At 38.5% G+C, this 24,671-nt stretch overlaps 1 protein-coding gene across 1 annotated transcript in view; it reads left to right on the top strand.

The window, feature by feature from the left end:
• baiap3 (BAI1 associated protein 3) overlaps window positions 1-24,671 on the top strand; it is a 51,497-nt gene that overhangs the window by 21,591 nt on the left and 5,235 nt on the right. Inside the window, exons 3-33 of the mRNA XM_059348693.1 lie at window positions 3,345-3,432; window positions 4,810-4,893; window positions 5,079-5,186; window positions 5,911-5,970; window positions 7,283-7,349; window positions 9,174-9,387; window positions 9,576-9,620; window positions 11,623-11,700; window positions 12,428-12,533; window positions 12,680-12,787; window positions 12,874-12,966; window positions 13,657-13,760; window positions 13,852-13,969; window positions 14,143-14,267; window positions 16,125-16,215; window positions 16,765-16,821; window positions 16,927-17,024; window positions 17,126-17,177; window positions 17,285-17,436; window positions 17,594-17,717; window positions 18,104-18,244; window positions 18,370-18,465; window positions 18,737-18,952; window positions 19,575-19,643; window positions 19,745-19,824; window positions 21,442-21,550; window positions 22,086-22,157; window positions 22,245-22,328; window positions 23,428-23,548; window positions 23,631-23,754; window positions 24,313-24,518. Coding sequence (XP_059204676.1) covers window positions 3,345-3,432; window positions 4,810-4,893; window positions 5,079-5,186; window positions 5,911-5,970; window positions 7,283-7,349; window positions 9,174-9,387; window positions 9,576-9,620; window positions 11,623-11,700; window positions 12,428-12,533; window positions 12,680-12,787; window positions 12,874-12,966; window positions 13,657-13,760; window positions 13,852-13,969; window positions 14,143-14,267; window positions 16,125-16,215; window positions 16,765-16,821; window positions 16,927-17,024; window positions 17,126-17,177; window positions 17,285-17,436; window positions 17,594-17,717; window positions 18,104-18,244; window positions 18,370-18,465; window positions 18,737-18,952; window positions 19,575-19,643; window positions 19,745-19,824; window positions 21,442-21,550; window positions 22,086-22,157; window positions 22,245-22,328; window positions 23,428-23,548; window positions 23,631-23,754; window positions 24,313-24,518 — 3,290 coding nt within the window. The remainder of the gene's footprint in view (window positions 1-3,344; window positions 3,433-4,809; window positions 4,894-5,078; window positions 5,187-5,910; window positions 5,971-7,282; window positions 7,350-9,173; window positions 9,388-9,575; window positions 9,621-11,622; window positions 11,701-12,427; window positions 12,534-12,679; window positions 12,788-12,873; window positions 12,967-13,656; window positions 13,761-13,851; window positions 13,970-14,142; window positions 14,268-16,124; window positions 16,216-16,764; window positions 16,822-16,926; window positions 17,025-17,125; window positions 17,178-17,284; window positions 17,437-17,593; window positions 17,718-18,103; window positions 18,245-18,369; window positions 18,466-18,736; window positions 18,953-19,574; window positions 19,644-19,744; window positions 19,825-21,441; window positions 21,551-22,085; window positions 22,158-22,244; window positions 22,329-23,427; window positions 23,549-23,630; window positions 23,755-24,312; window positions 24,519-24,671) is intronic.

Here is a 24,671-nt window from a genome sequence, read left to right on the forward strand (position 1 = left end):
AAATCATTATCAAGAAAACCATGAAAATGGCTAGATATCAGCTCTTAAATTAAACTCTTATGAGCTATTTTTGTTGTTATTACCTTTAGTTGTACCAGGCATTAAAAATAACAAGAAAATGAAGAAAACAAAGGTGGTCTAATCATTTTTTCCATGACTGTACACCTACAGTGGCTTGGGAAAAGCATCTTTAATGGTTTGTGTTTCACCATTAAACACTTACAGTCAGGTCCATAAATATTTGCTCCCTTAAAAAGGTGGAGGGTGTAATTCCTACACCGTTCACATGATTTGGATGTAAATACCCTCAAATTAAAGCTGAAGATCTGCACTTAAAGAACATCTTGGTTGTTTCATTTCAAATCCATTGTGGTGGTGTACAGAGCCAAAATGCTGAAAATTGTGTCAGTGTCCAAATATTTATGGACCTAACTGTATTAAGTGTACAATAACGTGTCTGATTGGACAGGTTATATCAAAGCATTTTATGAATTTCCTAGGCAAAAATTAATTAGAGGGGAAAGTGATTTTTAAGTTTTTAGATGTACATTAAAAATAAATGACCGCTTCAAAAGTCAGAGCTGTTCTTGTCTTCCTCAACAGCGATAGCAGTTCAATTTAGTCTGGTCAGAGCTATGAAATATTAAACCAAGACCCACCTGTTTGGTCTAGCTTTTAACTGATTATTTTACTATTTATTTATTTATTCACCTATTTATCTATTTACTTATTTAGATGCTCATCACATTGTCTGTATTTTCTTTCCCGTTGTATTTTAGTTTTTATCAGAACCTGTTTACTTTTAGTCTTTTAGTTTTTATCCTGTCCTGTTTTCTTTTAGTCTTTTCGTTTTTATACTGTCCTGTTGACTTTTAGTCTTTTAGTTTTTATCCTGGCCTGTTTTCTTTTAGTCTTTAAATTTTTTATCCTGTCCTGATGTCATTTAGTCTTTTAGTTTTTAGCTCCAGTGTTCCCTCATGGGGGCCTCCTCACTGGGGGGTGTGTTGGGTCTGCCCTGGGGATGTGGTCTTGGAGACTCCTTGGGCCCGGGGGACTAGGCGGCTCTGCACCATGTGTGGAGTCCGCCCCGGTCTCCCCGGGTCCTGGTGGTCTCTGTGACGGCGTCCTCTATGGCTGTGGGCTCTGCCACCTCTCAGTGTGGAGGCTCCCACAGGTTGCTTTTTCCTCATCTGGATCCTCGGTGCCTTGCCATGTCTCTACACTGTCAATCAATATGTGCTGTGTGTGAGTCTGAGTGTGTGTTTGTGTGCATGCGTGTCCATGTGCGTGTGTGTGCATGTATGTGTACATACAGGTGTGTATGTGGGGATGGGAGGGGTGGGTTTTGTCATTTTTATTGTCTGTTTCTATTCTTATTTTTTGTAAAGCACTTTGTGTTGCATTTATATGTATGAAAAGTGCTATATAAATAAAGTTTGATTGATTGAGTTTGAAATCATTTTTACAAGTAAATGTGCATAAAGGTTATGAACTACTTTCTCCCAAAAAATGTGAAATTGTTTATCTATATCGGCCATAAGACTCAGGTTATTATCAGGTACAGGTGTCCTGTACCTGATAATAACATTGTGTATCTCTTCTGATTAATCAAGAAAATAATTGTCAGATTAAAGGTTAATGAACACTGTAAAAAATGTCTGTAGATTTTACGGTGAAAAACTGTTAAACCATGACAGTAAAAGACTGTAAAATTATAAATGGGTTAATTGTAACTACCAACAACCGTAAATATATATATCAGCCAAAACAGTATTTTTAATTTTTTTTAAATACATTACCCCACTGTAAAATACACTGGCACCGTGTTTGTAGCAAAAATATACTGTAATATATATACAAGCCATCATTTTTGCATTTATATTTTAAAATACTTTTTCTCTCTTTTTTGTTAAATGTACTAAACACCATATCTCTAACAGAAATATAATTAAATATTTAATGGTAAAACCCTAAATTCATGCATCATTTATAAAATATTTTCTAATCAATTACATAGCAGAACAGCGTTTCTTTTGATGGACAAACGTTTTATTTTTTACGGTAAAATATGGAATAAAATGGCAATCTTAAATGGGAAATCAACAGTGCTAATATCATTTTACCGTAATATTACAAAAAGTTGCACCGTATTTATTACGGTAAAGTTCTGGCAACCACAGCTGCCGTGTTTTTTACCGTAAAAACAACATTTCTTTTTTTACAGTGAATATAATAGGCAGTTGCAACGCTTTCAAAAATCATAACTTGATTAAAAAACAGGTGTGGTATAAATTTTATTCAGAGGACCTTTTTTTAAGAATATATTTTATTAAGATTTCAGACGTGCATACATCCACCTTTCAAGTTCTACTAGGTTTGACAGCGGTGGAAACCTGACCAGCAATCTCAGCGTGACTGCCATTAGCTCTCATCAATACCTCAGGGGTTAGCCATCCGCTCCCCCGCCATGGCGAGAGTCAGTAGGTGCAAGGATGGGCTGCCACATGCCTGCTGTGATGTGATGGTGCTAATAAAGGAGTGAGACGAGGCCTCTGTGGACGATCCTCTGTATAATGTGACAGGGTTGGCTGGGAGAAGAGGAAGGAGACAGAAGCTGGGAGCTGTGGGGGTGAGGAGGTAAACGCAGACGGCGTTGCTCATCCCGACGGTTCTGCTACAGCTCACATCAGAGCTGGTGATCTCCATACAGGCCGGGAGGAAGATGCCCGGTGTGAGATTTGTGAGGGGTGAGAGGTGTGTGTGTCTGGGGGGGGGATTCCCAAGGTGTTTAGCCAGCTACTTTCTCTCTCTCTCTCCCTCTTTCTCTCCCTGAATGTGCCTATATCACCATGACAACTGGGCCCGGTGGGAGTCCGGGGATTCACTCACACCTGGAGGAAACAGAAAACAACATTTGCATTTTGCACACGGCCCTGCTCATCACAGAAGATTAACATGGTTCACGCAGAGTGCAGACATGTTGGATTGCTGAGAGCTTTAGTCCAGACCTGCTTTGCTTCTTTTTTGATTGCTAATAAGGAGCCGAACTGCAGGCAGTGTAGAAACAGATCATCTTTACTAACAGATGCTACTGCAAAGTGTCTGCAAACAGGATGCAGCGCGATCCCACCAATGTCACCGAATCCCACTTTGTTTTTAATCACGATCCAGAAATATTCTATTAGACTGATGAGATGATGTATCTGTTTACCATAACACAACATGCAAGCCATCTCATTTTTTTCTCTCATAAATGAACAAATTTTCCAAGTATTTCATGTCTATTTTTAGAGATGAGTTGTCAGTCTGCTCCTTCTTCTTCTTCTTCTCCTTCTTCTTGGCAGGATTTCCGAGGAGAGCTTGGAGTTCTTTGAGCGTGTGAATGCTATCCTTCAGAAGCAGGAGAACATGCTGCGGGCCGCCCAGGCTGAGGTAACCCCCACCCAACCTCCACTTTCCCGTCTGTTACACCCTTGAAACATGTTTGTTTATAGTGAGTAGGCTTCAGTCAGCGCTGTCAGTCAGACCAGTATGACATGTATTGACAGAAGGGCTGTGTCGAGTTTGGTGCTTAGAAGCCTGGAAGCTCAGCTGTGACAAGCTGCTGGTGGCGGCTATGTTCAGCTCCTCCTGCTGCCAGGGCTAATAAGGCAATGATGCTGTATTGACATCTTTGCTGAGAGCAACTGATATCTTCATTCTCAAATTGTTGTGAGTCATAGAAAAGAAGCAGCATCAAATCATCATCAAAATAGAAAGACTGTGCACAGTATGTGTCATAATTGGAAAGACATAATAAATCCACTGGGAACATCTTTTATCGTCTGTTTCCTTTATTGTGAATGTCTAAATGTGGAGTTAGTCTTCAGGTTGCAAACTACTGAAAAAGTGTTTTCTTTACTCAACATTTCAGGAAAATACTGAACTTTTTCATCAGTTACATTTATTTGACAGCTAGCTGACAAGTTACCTTCCAGATTTATACAGTACCAGTCACACCTTTTCATTCAATGTTTTTTCTTTATTTCTACTATATTTTCTACATTGTAGATTAATATTACATACATCAAAGCTTTGATATAATTCATATAATTTTGTATTAAACAGAAAAAGTGCTAAACGGACCAGACTATGTTTTATATTTCAAATTCTTCAGAGTTGCCACCCTTTGCTACTTTTGTCAATTGTTGTCAGTCATATCAAAGAATGATTTCCCCTCTTAACATTCAGAGGCTGCCAAAAGGAGTCTAATTGTATAGAAGTCTAAGAGAAATTATTCATATTTATCCCAATGAGTTAATGTTCTCGATCCCCGATTTTAGGTCTTTTTTAATACAGCATACATTTAGTAAATGATAGACCAATTTAGAGTGAAGTAGAAGATTAAGCAGGTTATGCTTTAGGGCCTCGTTTTGTGGTTCCACACAATAAAAAAACAAGATGTCAACAGCCAAAATGACAAACTCTTTTTTTTCTTTTACAGTCTATAATTTAAAGTATTTGAAGGCCAATATAGTAAAAAAAATCCAATATTTCACAAAAAGGCAAGATTTGTATATAAAAAAAAAAAATCATCTATAACCACTCCACTCAGATGTGGTTATAGATGACTCAGACTTGTGACCCTTTGGAGGCGTTCTGACCCTAAATAAGGATCCACTGGACTGAACCACCATACTTAACACCAATAGAGTCTACTGTCAACTATTCCTTACTGTGACCTCAGCTTCTCCCCTCTGCAGTTCTTACTCAACACAGACTTAAAAAGGCAAGTTGTGTTTTGGTTGAACTGTTTCTGACTCCTCACAGTGCCAACGAGGGCCCTGCACAGTGCCGCCGCCCCAGGAGCATGTGGACCAGGCCTACATCCCTGACAGAATCAGAAGGACAGAGGTGCGTCGGCTCTGTTTTTTAATCGTATTTGCAGCAGGGATTACATTTTAAAAGACACGCTGACAGATCCCTCCCTCCCTCCTTTTGATGTGCAGCAGAGCAGAAAGCATGAAGGCAAAGGAACATGAGCTTTTATTTTTTATTTTTTTAAGGGTTGTTATTAAGTGGAGTGTGTTTTCATGTAGCTGGACGTGCTTTATGAGGAAGCTGTGTACACAGTGGTCAACCGGGTGGGAGTGCCTTCACCTGAACATGTGAGAAGTGATGAAGAGCTGTTTGCCTACCTGCTAAAGGTATCTATCTATCTATCTATCTATCTATCTATCTATCTATCTATCTATCTATCTATCTATCTATCTATCTATCTATCTATCTATCTATCTATCTACCCATCCATCCATCCATCCATCCATCCATCCATCTATCCATCTATCCATCCATCCATCCATCTATCTATCTATCTATCTATCTATCTATCTATCTATCTATCTATCTATCTATCTATCTATCTATCTATCTATCCATCTATCCATCTATCCATCTATCTATCTATCTATCTATCTATCTATCTATCTACCTATCCATCTATCTATCTATCTATCTATCTATCTATCTATCTATTAAATGTCTTGTGTTGTGAGACTGCTACGAGCCTCATAGAGGGTGTTATTTGTTGTGAGCAGGCTGTAAGAATCTGAGCAGATGCTCTTGGCTCGAACCTGATTAAACATCAAAGTCCAGTCACACAGTGTACTGATAGTCAGCTGTGATATTACATCTATTCAGATGAAATCATACCAAGGATTGTAGCCTCTTTTATGTTTCGGAGTGGGCGTCTTTTTTCAAGTTGTGTTGTATAATCTGTTGGACAGATGCTGGGATCCGATTTTATAAAGACTATTCAGTGATGTTGTAGTGGATAGAATTATATTTTGAATTGCAATAAGAGACAGAGTGTTTCTAGAATGGTCTCTGTTGCATAAAAAGCTTCTTTTTTTTACCGTCTGACCATCTTAGGTATTTGATATGAGTGAAGAAGAACATGACATCATTCTCCAAAAAGTTCAAGAATCCAAGGTGAGACATTTTGTACATGAGCTACTGTCCATTCAAATGTTACCATTACAATTTCGTTTACATATACTCAATACTAACTTTTAAAAGTGGTTCCCGTCCTGCCAATCAGGCACCAGCTTACTGTCGGCAATACTTGGCAAGCTTAATAATGAAATTGCTACATACAAGGATAAAAGCTTTATTACAGTTACTCCACTAAATATTGCAGTTGTGTTGTGTAAGTGTATACAAAATACCAGTAGTGGAGCTGATGCCTGGTTGTTAAGATATCAGCATTAGTTAGATATCATTAATGCAACAAATATGAAAAATGTATTGTTTTTGGAGTGCGCATCTTGCCCATGCTGTCCATATTTTTCATGTGAAAAACACAAGTCTGCAGCTGTCCATAACATTATTACATTATTGGTTGGTTGTATGCATCATATTTACTTGTAATTTAAAATAGATCCTATTTCTGGAGGCATCATGGCTCAAAAATATTTAAGATATAGATGCAACAGCAAATATTGAAGGCTTATACCAGTATTAGTGCAGATTGTGGCTTGACTTAAGTTTATTTACACTTTCTATTTTTGAATGCTGTACAATTTTAGGTTTTTAGTCATTTGTCCTAATGCTCCAGGTAATTTTTGGTTCCATTACAGTAATTTTGGAATGGAAATTTAAAAAAAGGGTTGTAACATATATTATAAATAAACAGACACCAATTAAACAATACCAAACAAATAAAAACATGTAACAACATGGTTTCCAACAGGATGCAATAGGTGGTAAATGTGCTAAAACATGCAAAACCTCTGTGCCCTTGCAGCCACAGGTGGTTGAGTGCATTTCTTGGTATTTTCTCATGCTCATAGCGCAGCAGTAATAAGATTAAAACACGGCCTGTGGAGAAACATTTGGAGCGCACTGATGCCCTCTGAGAGTTGAGAGATGTAAGACCTGTAACACCTGAAAGCCTCATTCTGTATGATTTTGTGTCTCTCCACTTGACTGCCAGGGACCTCTCAGATATCTCTGTGAGCCCTCATGACAGACTGATGAAAATGTTATGACAGCAGTAAAAAATATTTCACCGTATTAAAAATGATCTGAGTATTTCTACCTTGCGGCTCACATAGCATGTACTATATGAGATAACTGATTAAGCAAACAGCACTTTATTTTTCACATTTTTCTCCACAATGCATGCTGATGTTTATTAAAATAATACATGGGAGAGTCAAGTCAAAATAAATACATTGCATGACCTTGAGTTGTCGCAGCCACAGTTTCATACTGAACAGACAGTACATTTCTTTTTTCACAGCGAGCCAGTTTTTCCTTGAGAGTCTCCGTCATGAAAGCAAAGAGTCTGATGGCCAAGGACGCAAATGGTGAGACAAATCAAGCATTAGTTAGCACTAAGCTTTTTCTATTGGAAAAACAAACTAGTTTTGTGAAATATGACTGCATGTATTACAGTATAGTATAACATTTCTGATGCAGATATTATAAAATCTGCATTTGCCCTATAATCTAAATGAGTCTGACATACAGTATAATTGATGTGAATATCTTGTTTGCATACCTTCTTCATCTCCTCTCTTCATGCATGTATACAGTATGCATGTAGTTATTTGACAGATACGTAATGTCAAGGTTTTAGTATGTGGAAAGTATTTCATTAATTGGAATAAATCTGGAGGAAACTGGAAAAGGGCAGTATTCCAAACGTGACAAGCTGGGCATTGTTCAGGAGACAATCAGCCTCATTGGTTGTACCGTTGGGTGTTAATTATTGTCACAGCTTAAAAAGACAGTGTCACATGACTGGAGGCATAGGGCATCCTATTGCTTTGTTTACATTTTTCTGGGTCTCACCATTTGTGTGTCCCACAGAGGCATGCCTATCAAACAGTAACAAACGTTTTGATGATTGAGCAATTTAATTTAATTATGGGCTTCTCATCTGCAACCACATTTATGGGCTTCTCATTTGCAACCACAACAGCAAAAGTAAAGCAATTGAGCTACATTTTTAAAGAAAGAAAGTTATCTCCTATACAGTATGATTGTAATAAACAATATACAGTTTGTGTCTTTTAACATATACAACGTAACAACAACCACTTAAGTGAGATGATAATACCTGATATTTGATTAAATGTTTAATTTCCACTTGATATCCACACCTTCATCCTTAGCCATCCATCTAGCAATTATCCTTAACCGCTTATCCTAACTCGGGTCACAGGGGGCTGGAGTCGATCCCAGCTGATATTGGGTGAGAGGTGGGGTACACCCTGGACAGGTCACCAGACTATCACAGGGCAGACACATAGAGACAGACAACCATTCACTCTCTCATTCACTCCTACAGGCAATTTATTGACACCAATTAAACCTAAGCTGCATGTTTTTGGACTGTGTTATGAAGCCGCAAGCCACAACCCTTCATCCAGCCCCCTGATTAAATATGTGAAAATTAGTTAGTTGTTGACTTTCTGTATTGCTTCTATTTGTCCACTAACCTCAACCATAGCTTTCCATGCCAGGTGATATTAATCTCATATTAGCCAACTAGTTGCACTCCATACTCTGACGACCATCAAAACACTGATTATCATCATCAAACTAGTGCAGTGCCTGTAGGAAGTATGTATTCGTATAGTGGGAGATTAAGTAGATAAAACACTTACTTTTCATAAGGTACGCACACCATCCATCGCATGAACATTGATATTTGGTGGGAACTATTCGAATATTATTGGAAAATCTAACCTTATAGTGCACTTTAAAACTCCTAAAGATAGGTAGGCTAAATAGACTTACACATGAGATGAGTCAGGGTGGAAATCCAGAATGAATTGTGTTACTGACCAGGTGTAGGCCTATCACACAATGTCCCCTAAAAGGCGTCCGATCGGAAACAGTGCAGTGCGGCAACACGGCCTGCGTAAATAATGATGATATTTTTAAAAATGAATTTAAAAATATTCAAAATCAAGGATGCATACCTTCGTGCCATGTGCAAGCCACATACGTAATCTTCGGTCAGTCTGAAACACATCCACACACACATACACACTTCTTGCTTTTATAGATAGATGAGCCCAAAGCTGTCCCTCTTCTTACTGCTGTAACAGCATCATCAGGGTGATGAAAACAGTTTTATGTGTGCGATAACCTTTTCTACGTGTCACCCCGTGGCCTGCCAGGCTACAGCGACCCCTACTGCATGCTGGGAATCCTCGTGGGCCAGAGCCCACGGGAGATGGAGGAGAAGAAGGAGAGAAAGTTCAGCTTCAGGAAGAGAAAGGAGAAGCTGGAGAAACGCTCCAGCACTAAGGAGGTGCTACCTGCCCGCTGTATCCAGGTGACCGAGGTCAAACCAGAGACTCTCAACCCAGTGTGGGACGAGCACTTTGTCTTGTGAGTACAGCAGTTTAACCTTTCGACGAGTGACAAACATTGAGTAACAGAATTCACAGTTTCATTTGTTTCACACTAACGCTGAAAAGTTGTGAGTTTTGTGACCAGTGCAGCACTGTGTGTACTGCGTTTATTATCCGTATTTACTCATTGAGGTGATAATTTGATTTTTCTTTTTTCTTTCACAGTGAAATCGATGATGTTCACAATGATCTCTTACATCTTGATATATGGTAAGATTAGGATGCAGCAACATCTTGAATTCCTTGAATGCCAGCCATGCCATTCGTCTCATGATTTTCGTTAAATTAGGTTAATTTTCCGAAAACATTTGTTCTTTACACTATGTATACAGTTTCATTTTACTCCCACTCTTGAAATCAATCAATTTATTTACCAAAATGCCCATTTTTCATTTTTTGCCTTTTTTTTCTCACACTCACTTTGCAGTCAAGCTTTTTAACCTTCTATGGTACTGTGTTGCCCTCAGGCAACATACCCATTTGTTTGGGCATGTTTTTGAGTGATGCAATACTTTCAAAAAGAGGGAAGAGTATAGGGAACCAATAGCAATGCTTTAATTTGTCTCATGACCTCCAGGAGGCCATATTGAAACCCTTTTTTGCAGACTTTTCCAAAGAAAAAGCTTTGCCATTTGGCGCTACAAAAAAATAACTCAAAACGTCATTTCCTGGCCCTTTTTCAACTGGAAAAAAAATATTGCTACTTCAGACAAGAAACCGGTTAAAAACGTTCCTTTTATGATGTTTTTCAATTTAAAATGTTTTGTGTTGTACCCTGTTGAAACTACTGAATCTTTTACACATCTTAAATAAATTATTGAAAAAAAACTCAGATGAGAAAATGCCTGTTTTGTCCTCCTGTGAGAATATTATCAGCATACAGATGAAGTTGCCTTCTGACCTGAGCCCTGTAAAATTTTACCCTTTGTATTTGTAACAAACTGGAAAATTGTGAGCCATGTTGCACAACATATTAGCTGGAGAGTCATTATTTAGCAGTGAGAGAAACTTTCCTGACCTCTGGTCAAAGCTGTGCTATGAGCTGACTCTTGACTACAATAAAAGTGGAGTAGGCTAATGCTTTTCTTGAGTGGGGCTTGTCGCTCTCCTTGACTTCTCAGCTCTGTTCAATGTAGTGCAAACATAATGACGCATTATCATAACCCAGTGGCGGGCGGTGCATTTCACACTTAGGCCTTCAGTGATATCCAACTTAGTCAATAAATACCTTTCATTATGCCAGCATTTATAACACCAGGACTGGAGAGTAGTTAGAAACACACTTAAGCACTACTAGGCATTGCATCACCTCAGTTGTTTACAAAATGGGCTATTATCCGGCGCATCAGCAATTAAAACATATCTGGTATGCTACTGTCAAAACTTAAAAATAAAAGGGTCTTTAAAATGATCTTTCCAAAAAGTTTTATCAAATGAGTCCACAAAGAATATGCAAGCTTTAATAAGATTGTACAATAAATTGCAAAATCGCAGTTTAATATCAGAAAGACACTAACAAGACGGCCATACTTTGGCGACAGCGACACAATAAACAAGTCTCTTTGTGAAAAAACTTTTTCATGTCAAAACGTGACATATCAGGACTTTCTGTGACCTGTTGCTTTGTGTACAACCACACAGCTGCGCCAATGCGCCAGATTATTTACATACCGTTAACAGTCCCGGCCGAGTGTGACTGTGTTGATCTGCATAGCACTGCCATGGCTCAAACTAGTAAGTATCCATATCCAATCACAGGACGCGTAAATGTCACGTTCAACGTGAGGCCAGCCAAAGCATAGACATAGACATATGAGCTAGAGGGCCTAACTGACACAACTCGTGATCTGATTGGCTATCGCAACTATCTATCAACTGTATTTGCCCGTTCACTTACAGTGCACAGACGCCCGCATTGTTGATTCTGAAGGCCCGGGCAGATTTCATACAGCCTGGCAACAAAAGATAGCTGAATTCTGATTGGATAAAAACTCTAACCTGAAAACAACAGCACTGGAAGGAGCATAATATGACATTAAGAGAATATGAATACTTTTAGATATTTAGGGAAAGAAAATTAATAATTAAATTAACCTTTATCATAATTATGATCATGATTTCTGTTCTGGTTATGTTAGGCCAGAAGAGAAGGCCTTGCTGGCCCTGACGGCCCACCACTGTTATAACCTCTGAAATGTCTTCTTTTCTTCAGGGATCATGACGACGACGTGTCTGTCGCTGAGGCCTGCAAAAAGCTCAATGAAGTCAGTGGACTTCGAGGAATGGGCAGGTACAAGAAACCATACATCTGAAATACCATTAATGTGTCTTATGATGACGCCTGATATTCCAGTGTTATTTTTTGTAAGGCTGAAGTGCATTTGAAGCACAAATAGTGACCATGTGCACAATTAAATGAGTTATTTAATGTATTCCTCCACATCCCATTGTGGTAATGAATAGATGACTCATTCAACCCGTCAATCAAAGGGTAATTTCCAGTTGAATGAAGCCATAAGTTGTGGTTTATGCATGAAGAGTGTTATCTGCATTGATGAAAAATACTGACAGCAACCTTGCTAATTTTAGGGGAACATTTTTCCTTTAACCTTAAAGAAAGTCTGACATCCAGGAAAGTTCAGTGCCAATAAAGTTGTGCACACAGAAAATACAGAGAGTACAGCCGGGGCCACAGAGTGAGTCTAATAAATAGCAGACATGTCTAATGAAAACTAGAGAATGTCAATTATAACCAGAGGACAAAAGGATCATAATCCTGTGGTGAAAAATTTGAAATTCCCATTAGAACAAAATCGGAGTAATAGCCAACTTTCATTAGGAAATGAAACTCGCCCTGTTGGTGCTCTAATCGTACGTCACAGTGGATAGAAGCATTAGCTAAATGGCTAAAAAATGAGAATTGTTAGATCATACCTCTGACAGCACATTTAAATGTGAATTCAACCTGTGACAAATATGATTCCCTTTTTTGCTTGCGCTCTGCTTTTTCCTGTCAGGTATTTTAAACAGATAGCAAAGTCAGTGCGTTCAAACGGATCTGCATCATCAGGCTCCGAGGAGAATGCAGACGACTTCCTGGGCTGCATCAACATCCCTTTGAATGTAAGTTCAAACTACAAACTCTCACTATTCAGAGGCGTTGAGCTATTGGTGACACATCAAACACGACCACAAAAATGTTCCCTGAAGAAAACAATGTGAAGGATTTCCCTGGAAGTATGTCAGTGCGGATCATTTCCTTCTTGCAGGAGATTCCTATTGCCGGCTATGACACCTGGTTTAAGCTGGAGCCTCGGTCGAGTGCATCTAAAGTTCAGGGAGAATGTCACCTGATATTGAAGGTGTTCACCAGCCAGGTGTGTGTATACTGCTCACACTATACTCATCTTCTTGCATGTGTAGGATATGAATAATTGCAACTTTATTTTTATTTTTCTTTCAGAGAGACACAGCTTTGTCTAAGAAAGACTCAAATGTTTCCATTCACAAGAATCTGCTGAGTCAGATTGTGGAATATGAGCATGCTCATGTTAAGGTGAGTTTCATATTGATATTTATTAAAAGCAACCTCTATTATAAAGACAAACCCTTCAGTTTTAATTATAGCTAATTTATAGTAATGTTTATTTTTGCATTATTCATTGAATATATATTAGTAAAACAAACCAAAATCAGTAACACATTATGATACGGGTACATGAATTATGATGAATTAATGCATACCTTAATGCATGAAAAATGATGAATTAATTTATTGAGTACTTGATGTACATGAAATATCAAGAATGTACAAAAATGAATACTACTCTATGCATGAGATGATACAAGAACAATGGGATAAGGTATGTCAGTTATTAAAATTTCGGAGTTTTTTATTACAACACTTTCTGTCCCTTTAACTGTCGACATGAATATCATTATTTTTTATTTTATTTTATTGTTTATCCCACGATTTTGTAACCCATTTTATCACCCAATGAATATCATTATTAACTCAGAAATCATGTTGCATTTTTTGAGCCACTGTTTTTGCATTAGGTCATGCATGAGTTACTATTAATGCTTTTACTTCCATGATTGCCCTTAAACTACCACATAAATGAATGAATTCAGGTTTTTCATGCATACAGTCCTGCATGAATTAAGTGTTAGCCTAAAGGTTGTACTCAGTATAAACAGAATCTTCTTGAACTGACACATGACAGTCTACCACATATAATTGTAGAGAGAGCCGTACAACTGGAACGGGCAGGTTTGTCCTCCGGCATGGACTGTACTGACTCACCATGCTGTGCAAACTGATCTCTCACCTCTCCAACAGGCAATTATGTGAGTAATAATGGCAGAATAAAATCGATCGAATCAAATATGAAAACGTAAGCATCAGGTGAAAAAGTGCACATTTTGTTTTTTGACACAGTCGCTGGCAGTGCTACAGCAGCCACCATCGGACCCAGAGGGTGTGCTACTCCCTGCTGCTGCGCCTCCTGAGGACCATTGATGCCGAGTGGGACCCCGCCGCTGTAAGGGGAGACCTGGTATGTTTTCAGTCATCTGTCTCTCAGTAGGAAAAAAAACCTTTCATCATCTGGAAACGGTCACCTCATTAGCTCAACTCTTCACTGACATGCATCGAGGTTTTTGGTTCAGCCAAAAATGTCTCCTAGCCAGTGTACTTGAAGCTATAACTGAGGGCCCTTCCTGTGTCCAGGAGAGGCAGCTGTCAGACAGCTTCAGGCTGTACACAGAGCACTGCCTGTGCCTGATGAAGAACATGCGTCAGGTTTTCCCCTGCACCAGTGCCGCTGCCATTACACGCTACGAGCTCATGCTGAGGTAAAGTCACACTGCCATCACATCACATCAAACACTCACCTCAGCTGCCATACCAGGTACATGCTCAACCTCTCACCCCAGCAGACACAGAGAGACTTTAATCACTCAGTCAAACTCTGTGGAAGAGGCAGTATTGGGCAGACAGAAATATCTTAATCATTGCTCATTACTCATTTCAAAATTCTAAACATTTCTTTCTGACCACAGATTGTGATGGATAGAACCTTGTAGAACCTGATAATGTCATAAATTCCCGTTAATGTAATAACCCTGTTAATGTAATAAAAATCTGCACTTGAGTCCATTGAAAATTTAATAAAATCTGATAATGTAATAACTTCCTGATAATGTAATAAAGTGCATTTCCCAATAATGTAATATACTTTTTTACCAATAATGTAATAAAGTATTACATTTATGGGAAGTTATTACATTATCAGGTTTTATTACATTTTCAATGGACTCAAGTGCAGATTTTTATTACATTAACGGGGTTATTACATTAACTGGAATTTATAACATTATCAGGTTCTACAAACCTTAAAAAACAACAGTTTGTGGCTACATATCAGGGTTATAAGCAACAACCTGCATAGGTTTACTTTACATAAGATGTATGCTATATAAATGTGAACGTCATCTCTGTGATGTCACCCATAGTTTTCTGAAGAGACAAAATGAAGCTTAATGAAAAAATGGCTAATGCAAAAATAAGAAAAGAGGAGGGGGTGGACCCTAATAATAATAGGACACCCTAAATAATGCATACATTTAAGTCTTAATATAATCTAATATAATGAGATGTATATAGATTCACCCTCTGTAGAGTTTTCATGATCAAGGGAATTAGCTATAAAAACCAAAAACAATTTTTGTAACAGGCTGTAAACATTTTTACAGGCTGTAAACATGTTTACAGCCATTTTATCATGGGGCTCTATGGGGATTAACTTGCTTTTGGATCCAATCTCAAGTTTGATTATTCCCTATTTGATAGTATGCTTCCATTCCAAAATCAAATCCTGCCATACACACTGGTATGAGCACCATGCTGGCATGAGAAAACTTAAAGGATGACCCTTTCATACCATGAATGTGCTCAGCAAATTAAAGGTTATGTATTGAGATATAGATTTTGATATTGCTCAGCAAATCATAAGCATTCATCCTTTAGAAAAACATGAAGATCCATAGTGAGTTTCATGGAAATCCAGGCTTTTATTATTAGACACATTGTCATCAACCAATGTGTTGGCCAACAGGGAATTTTATCCAGAAAAGTCACATGTCCATAAAATCATGAGAAACAATCCATGGAAGAACATGGATTTCTGTGCTAAATTTGATTGCATTCTGCTCAGTACTGTTAAGATTTTGTCGACAGGCAGACTAAAGACAGAAGTTGGAGCAGTGAAGTGCACCAAATTAGGGATTCTGTTCCACATAAATGCCAGCCGGTAAAATCAGTTAATTAATGAAGTTCATGTTGTGTTGGACTAACTTTGGAGGAAAGTGATCTTTTTAATAGGAACTTAGAAGTCCAGCTCTACCCAGTGATCAACACCTCAAGGAAGATCTTTTCTACACCTCTCAGAAACACACACACACACACACACACACACACACACACACACGCACACACACACACACACACAGTGACTCACTTAACAGTTAAAGCTGAATCTCTCCTCTTCTGTGGAGACAGTGCACAATGAGAGTGGGAAAAAATTAGTGCGATTTAGGCTTTTGTGCTTAACTGAAATTTTATTTTCCAAGAATATGATGCGAAAGCAGCATTTACGTGACCTCAAAGCACTCTTGTATTGTAATTGGCATTTTCCTTTCTGTGAATGCCAGGGGGATTGGCTACATGCAAAATATGCGAGCGTTTAAGACTGTGTGTCCTCTTCGAAATGAACTGCATTTGGACATCACCACTGCTGTCAAGGTAACATTAAAAGTTCAATAAAAAACAAAACATTTGTTTTTCAATAACTTCATCTAAAAGGACAATTCAGATTTTTTTGGAGTGGGGTTGTATACTTATTGTTGATGGCGATGGCAACATTCTGTAAAGCATTGAACACACTCGTTCATGTAACCCTTCCTTTGGATTTAAGCCTTTCTGTGTTCTTATCAAAGCCACCAAATTCCATTGAGAAAAAAAAACAGTAATTTTACCTCAAAGACCAAGGGAGTTGCTGGTCTACTGCTGGTCTACTACTGTCTCAGTGTGAGGCTTTGGTTAACCCAAAATAACCCTTTTAATCACATAATAACACTAACTATCTAACAATCTGAGGCAGCGGTAGACCAGGTAAAATTACTGTTTCACGTTGTGTTATATTGTATGAAAGCAGCATGTATGCATATTATGAAAATGGGTGACATTATGTTCTTTTTTACTAAACTACAGAGTGCAGTAATTTACTTAATTAACTCATATATTCTATTCTATTCTATTCTATTCTTCATATATATCTGAATATATCAACAGAAAGGAACTTCAGAGTGGTACGAGAGCTTAATTGCAAGATATAGACCAGAGGATGGGGTATGTTTTTACTGATTCATACATGTCCTCCATCTTGTAATTTTACCTAATCTTGCTTGAGAATTGATATCCAGGATGTTGTTAATTTTGTATTGGCTATGGTAGACTCTTGAGGATCAGCTGAAAAAGCTGGTTCAGGTGGTTGATGCAGTGTGTGCAGACGTACAGAGAGCCCAGAACATCTACAACAAGCTCTTCTACAGGTGAATATCTCGTGAATCTATGTTATGTTGGTGAGCAAAGAACATGACTGGGATTAGTTATTGTTGAACTGGTGCCGTTTGTCCTTTCTTTGTTGTCACAGTGCAGTGAAAGTAGATTTCTTCAGCATATCATACAGGCAGTTGGAGAAACAGGTATGTCATTGAAAAAATGTGTAAGTCCTTGTAAACAAGTCTTCTTGTTGTTGCTGACACACACACTTTGACACAGATGTTTGAAATCAAACTCTTTTATCCTTCAGGTGGCCGATGATGTAAATGTAGCCATGGAGCGGGTCTGTGGGACTCTGGAGCAGGAAAGCTCCAGACTGACTCAGACAATGGGAGAGACTATCTTCGAGCTCTTCATGTCCTTGAAAATCCTCAAAGGCTTTCGGGAGTTTCTTCCTCTCAAGTTGGTTATCAGTTTGACTCTCATGACAATTCAGATAGCAGCGTAAAAAGCTCCAACTGCTGGTTATTTGTATGAAATGTCAGCGAGGAGATAGGAATTCAACCTTTTCTTCTGCGTTGACTATATTTAAAAAAAAACGTGTTTTCTTCTCTAACAGGGATGCTAAAATGTTGGCCTTGACAGGCTTTCATAACTGGTTCAAGTCCTCGATTCATAAGTGGCTGCAGATCGTTCATGACAGATCCTGTGACAGAATTCGTAAAGCAGTGGATACGGACACGGTGAGAGGCTTCTGCTGTTGAAATATACTATACTCTGTAGAGTAGCTGTTAGCAGATATTAGAGCATTCAGATAGCTTGAGGTCAGAGGTCAAGGGACTCCTGCACAAATGGACATGTCTGTGTTTTCCCCACTAAAACTTCTCACATGACATGCTTGGTACCAATGGATTCCTTAGTTTGTTTAGTTTCATATTGACTAATGTTGACTGAGTTGACTGGTGGTCCTCTGGTTTCTAAGGGTTACCTGTTCACATAATCCTTAGAAAGGCTAAATAGGGTGATGAAATATACTGTTGGTGAACTTCTAAGAGAAACAAATCAAATTTTATCGACACACTAAAACAACTAACTATGAATGTTACATGTTTTTGTGTTTTGTGAGCAGCTCGAGCCTGTGCAGCAGGCCAAACACAGCTCCTCAGCAGTGGAGGTGACAACATGCTTCAGCCAGGTACGCGAGATCTGGCTCCAGCTGGCCTGGCCAGACTCTGCGGGGGCCTTCATCTTTGTCACTCGTTTGACAGACGTGAGTCGTGCTTCCAGTGTTGTCACATAAAAACACTCACACATACATGCACGAGAGATTAATAAAAGATTTTACCAGTCAAAAATGTCATGGTAATAGCAAGACTGGTATTTTATCTGTCACAGAATTTCTGTAGCGAGGCTGTGGGCTACTCAGAGATGATAACACGCAAGATTGAGAGGAACCAGCTGGGCCGAGACCACAAGAGCTTCACAGTGCAGGTAACGCCTTTAGCAAGACAGACTGGGGGAGGGCACGCAGTGACGTGGGAGGTAAATGTCAGCAAGTGTTCTCCCTGGCAACACAAAGGGCTCAGCAGGAGATCAGATATTTTTACACGGGAAAAAAAAAACAGTTGTGTCTTGTCGTCGTCAATCATTTACACTCGCACCCCATCCCTCCACTTCTCTGTAGCCCTGCTTCTTTTCCTTCTCTGTTTCTCCACCTCCACCCTCTGTTTCTCCTCTTCTGCTCCTCCTCGCTTTCTGCTAGCTCTGCATCGCCCTGAACAACACAGAACATGTGCGTGTTTTCCTGGGTCACCTGCCTCGTGACCTGGACTGGCAAGGTGTGGAGCGAGCCATGGAGGAGTCCTGCGGTGTGGAGGGGAAGGAGCAGGTCTACAAGGCTCTCAATGGGCAGCTATTCAACATGGACCTGGACCTGCAGAGAGAAGCCAAACGACTCATCACGCTGCTCACCGACAAGGTGCAGTGCTCAAAGCATGAATAGCTGCAATTTGTCTTTGAAAACCTTTCAACTGCTCTCGACAGTGCGAGGTCTCTACAAACAGTGACTTAATATTATCTATTTGAAAAACCCCAACGTTTGTACTTGCTAAATACACTGTTGCCCATAAAGTTGGAATAATTTTGTTTTCAGACACAATCCTCTGTTTATTACTATTTGAATGCAAAATTAATCACTTTGGAAGAGATTTATTCATACTTTTTTGATAAGATATTCAATTTATCTGTCAAGAATAAATCACAATGTCGTTATCATTTCATGGAAAGAGGTCAAAAATATTTTATTTGAACTTAATGTGCAACAGTGTACACAGCTGTTTATTTTTTTAGTTCAGGAAGAAGTGGCATAATGATGATGTGTTTAGTTGTAAAATTGCATCAAATGTGGTTATAATATGAGTCAAGCTTCCAGTAATATTGTCCTCTCTTCGTATGTTGCTGCTGTTATGGAGTGCAGCAACATATTTTTTTCATAATGAAAGAATACACTGTATATATAAACCTTTTGCAAAATTGTGTTACTTTTTATGTCTGTATATGCATTATACATGTGCACATATATGTTGAATATTTCTGTGCAGATGCTGCCTGAGCTGCGGAGATACATACAGCACATCAGTCTGTCTCCAGACTCCATTAACAATGATGACGTAAGGCCTTTCACTAGTTCTCTACAGCATTCATTTCTTGTATCAGTGGTGTTTGAAGCCCCAGTATGTATGTAACAGATGTTCATGTGACATCCTTTCAGGCTGTGGCCCCTCTAATGAAGTACTTACAAGACACGATGGTCATCCTCACTGAAAACCTTGTGAAGGAGAATCTGACTCGGTAATTACTCTCTCCTCCTCTCCTCCTGCTATAAATATGACTTCATTTATTTTCTGTTCGAAAAGGACACTGCAAATTGATTTTAATATCCATTCTGAGTTATAATTGTGCATTTCCATCAGGTGTAACTGTGCAGCTAGTGATAAAAGTTTAAAGAGAACATTCGGTGCAAATTATTAAATACAAATGAGGCAGAAAAGCAGGTACATGTACAACAATACCTGCAATCAAACCATTAAAGCCAGTATAGCACCCCCAGTAGTAATAACTTATTTTTGCCATTAATGCTAGGGTAGGCATTTTCCTGCAAAAGGTAAATATACATACATACAAATTTATTAGACAACCTGTCATAAAAATGAGAAAACATGAATATTTTAGAAATCTTTCAAAAGCATGTTTAAAATGATAGTTTTTGTTATTTATTTGTAAAATAACAAACTGAATTCACCTTTTTACATCCAAATTTGAGCCACCTCACTGGGCTTGATAACATTTATAACAAGCACAACATTTAACCACTAAAACTATTTTTTCTGTTCAGGAATGCAAGTAAATAACTATAATTTGACACCTTAATCAAGAAATAATAATGTGCTTTACTAGCTTTTGCAGTTTTTTTGTAAAACAGTAAATTTAAACATTCATGGATAACAATAATAATTATATATATTTTATAATATTAAAAATATAATTTGGGTTAAAGAGCTTCTACACACTGCTGTATTAACCATTACAGAAACATAAAAATGATTGTGCATACATTTGTTAAGCACTGTACATATTGTACATATATATATATATATATATATATATATATATATATATATATATATATATATATACACAATAATGATAACAACAAAAATAGCTCATAAGAGTTTAATTTAAGAGCTGATATCTAGCCACTTTCCATGGTCTCTTGATAATAAACAAAATCATTATCAAGAAAACCATAATGGTAGATATCAGCTCTTAAATTAAACTCAGGTATTTTTGTTGTTATTGTTATATTTGTCCAAACAAATATAAATACCTTTTATGCCATTTTTTGCCATTCATTAAGGCTTTCACCATCTGAAGGGACTTGTGACAGTTTTCTGTCACATTTGGCTTTTTTAAAGCTTGAAAACAGAGCCAATTGGTGGTGCAGCAGTCTAGTTTCCTCTGAGGCCACTTGAATAACAAAATGCTAAAAAGATATTATGGAATCTTTGTTGCCAAAAATGTAATGCCCCAGATTTATTTTTGATGAATAATTTGACAAGCCAGGGGGAAATATGCACCACTTTAACTTAGGGCTCCTGCACAGTTTGTTGCCTATTATTTGCATTCATATAAGATTTTGTCATCAGCATACAGCTGACTTGTAAACCAGGACAAACAGGACTGCTGTGGACCCTCATAACATTAGCAGGTAGCTGCTCTGTAAATACGATGCTGCAATCATGTATGCTTTGCTGTAATAATTATACCCATCGGACATGTTTTGTGTAACAACTTATAATTATAAAGCTATTATCTGTGAAAAACGTCCATGGGAGGGTACAGGGGTGATACTGGACGAGCTGGTGAACACAAACATGTGGGTGTCTCATTGTGTCTGCTGCCTTGTAGAGTTCTCCAAAGCATGTGGGAGCTGCTCCTGCGGATGATCCTGGACGCGGTTGCAGAAAACAGAGGTGTTCAGGTGGAGTTCTACAACCGCTTCCAGTACACAGTGGAGGTCAGTGATTGGTGTAAACAATATTCTTTCATTGTTATTTCCAGTCTGGCACAGCTAAAATAAGAGGAGTAGTCTGTTTAAAAAGACATGTGTCATCTCTGTACAAATCATCAACACGACTGTTACAATCATCCTTTAATTAGCTCGCTATGCTTGCTGTCTTGCAATCATTTGCATATATTAGATATTTATATAGTCGCGAGGTAGTATTTCGGTGCCAATGTGAGTCCCCTCATGAATGACAATGTGGGAGCTTTTGTATATTTTAATGCCAATTTTACCAGCTGGCAGCAGACGTGACAGATTTGCATGAAAAGTCATGGCATGCTGCACAAGAGGGCTGAGTTTGGAGTTTGGCAGACGGATTTTGTGCTCGCCTGCCAGAGGTTTCATGCTGTTTCTGTGAACAACATGTCTCTCTACTGTGCTGAGACTTCATTCTATCAAAATTAAAGGGATGAATGTGATGACTCTTCACTCGCAAGTTATATTGGGGTTTTTTGTATGTTGTTTTTTTTAAACTTGAATGCTTTAGACCCTGTTGCAGTTCTTGCACGCCAAGGGAGAGGGTCTTTCCGTGGAAGACATGAAGAGTGGAGACTACAAGGTAGGACTTCTTGCATTTTTCTTTGGGATTTATATCACCCTGCCCAATGTGTTATTTACTTTTCCGCTTTCTGACCTGCTCCTATAGGTCTTGGAAGAGGAGCTCAAGCTGAATAAATGTTCCTCCTTTGAGCTGATTGAACAGTACTATCTTGAGAAGATTTCCCAACAGGTGTGTTTCCACTTACCAGACTGGCAGTTTCATTTTAGCCCTCAGGGTGGACAGAGGCATATTGATTGGACAGCACAGAAGTCTGTCTTTTGTTGTTTTAGCTCTGATTGAAAATCTGCCATCTCCTGGACTCTTGAAAAACAAGATGCTGTCAGGGGATGCAACATGTAGACCGATATATGCTTTGAATAATCCCTTTACTTTGTTTCTGCTGGGGGGGAACTCAGAAAGAGTTTTGCAATAATTAAATATCACTATGATTTCTATGTTTGCATGCACAAAATATATTTTTTTGCAATTATTCCAAAAAAGGCAATGCTCCTGCTAAGCCATTTACATGGCTTATGAAAATAATATTCCACTTATATTCCAGTTAACATGCAGCCATGCATACTCCCATTAAGGTAGCATGTTGTTTACCATCAATGGTAAAATGGGCAAATGGAATTGTTGAAGTAAGCAGCAACCTCCGTAGCTGAAAAAGACAAATAGCCACAAATTATACTTCCACGAATGGCCACTTGAAGCTGGCTCCAAAAGAGTCAATCCCCATAGACCCCTGTGTTAAAATACACATGTCTTTGACTTGTTTAACCATGCAAATATGGCCTCCCTTTTCATTTCTTCATCCTCCTTCTTGGAACATCGGTGTATCCAAAACATGTAGGTGTGTTTCTCTTTCCGACATGAAATCTGGGCTTTTCCTTCAGGATTGCATCTGTAACCCAGCCTTGTAAACTGCTTTCTACACATAGCTGACTGTTAACAGACAAGAGGCCATGTGATGTAAAATGAAGTTAAAAACCACAGTTGAGATGCATATTCTGAATGTGCTGTGTAAATGTCTAAAGAATGCTCCTAAACCCAAATAATATCAACACTTCCCACTGGTCTTATCAGAAAATACTATATTCGGAATGAGGCCTATTTCAAAATACCCAAAGGAAATATTCTGTTTTCATGACTCATATCAAATTCAGAACATTGTCATATTTAAAAATAAAAGTGTAAAAATGAGTTTGCATGTAAACAAAGTCACTGTTACTTCACTTTTAAATACTGATTATGATAATCCTCTGTGATAAAAAACTTGTTTCAGAAAACACTCAAGCATACCCGTTACGGTCGGATCAGTGTGAAGTGCTATTACGATGCTCCGGAGCAGAGACTGACGGTGGAGATTCTGCACGCTGCAGACATCATGGCACTGGATGCTAACGGTAAAATGTCACAGCTAAAATAATCTATAGGTTGTTGTTGTTTCAAAGTTGAGTTTTCACAAATTTTCTCTGTCCTCATCAGGTCTGAGTGACCCATTTGTCATAGTGGAAGTCTGCCCTCACCACCTGTTCCCTATGGCCAAGAGTCAACGCACGCAAGTTAAACTTAAGACCCTGCACCCAGTGTTCGATGAACTCTTTTACTTGTGAGTTCTGTTTGTACCCTCCCTCTTCCTATTAGCGTTGTCACGATACTAAGATTTTTAACTCGATACCGATACTCAGGAAAATATTCGAAACTCGATACCACAAGTATAAAAACAAAGACCCCAAAATTTAACAGAAATATTTTTAACAACAAAAAAAATGCAACATGTAAAAATTAACAGAACCACAGGTTAAATATTTATAATAAAAAACAGTTGTGCAAAAAGAAACTGCAACTATTATAACAAGCTTCAGGTATGAGGTAGTGCAAAAAATAAATAAATAAAATAAACAATAACAATTAGAACAATATTTTGAGGTTGTATGCTGTGCACAATAATACGCAAGCTTGATAAGTCGACTTCTCTCTGCTTCATTCTGGGACTTCAAGAGAGAAAATAACACTTTTCATTGATACTTTTGAAAATGAGTATCGTATCCGGATACAACGTTTTAGTATCAATACTTTTTTGAGTATCGATACTTTTGACAACCCTACTGCCTATTCGCGCATACCCTGATTGCAGCCTGATTTGTTCGGTTTCTGTGTTTTCTAGCCACGTCAGTCCGGAGCAGTACAGACACAGGTTTGCCTGTTTGACCTTCACTGTGATGGACTATGACTGGCTTTCCACCAACGACTTCGCCGGTGAAGCCGTGGCTCCTCTCAGCGACTTCTGCTGGCCAGGGAGACCAAACGCCTCAGCTGCCGGCAAAAGCGTCCAGCCTGTCATTCTCCACCTGTCTCGCAGTAAACCCAGTGGTACATGTAGCCCCAGGCCGTATCAAGTTCTTTGTTTTACACAAACATTATATTGGCTTCTTGGGAGACCAGAGGGCAGAGGTCTGGGTTTCCAATTACTTCTCCAATAGGACATGAAAAGCCATTCAATCTGAAGATATTTGTGTCAGGTGT

The sequence above is a fragment of the Centropristis striata genome, chromosome 13 (genome assembly GCF_030273125.1).
Source record: "Centropristis striata isolate RG_2023a ecotype Rhode Island chromosome 13, C.striata_1.0, whole genome shotgun sequence".
Taxonomy (NCBI): domain Eukaryota; kingdom Metazoa; phylum Chordata; class Actinopteri; order Perciformes; family Serranidae; genus Centropristis; species Centropristis striata.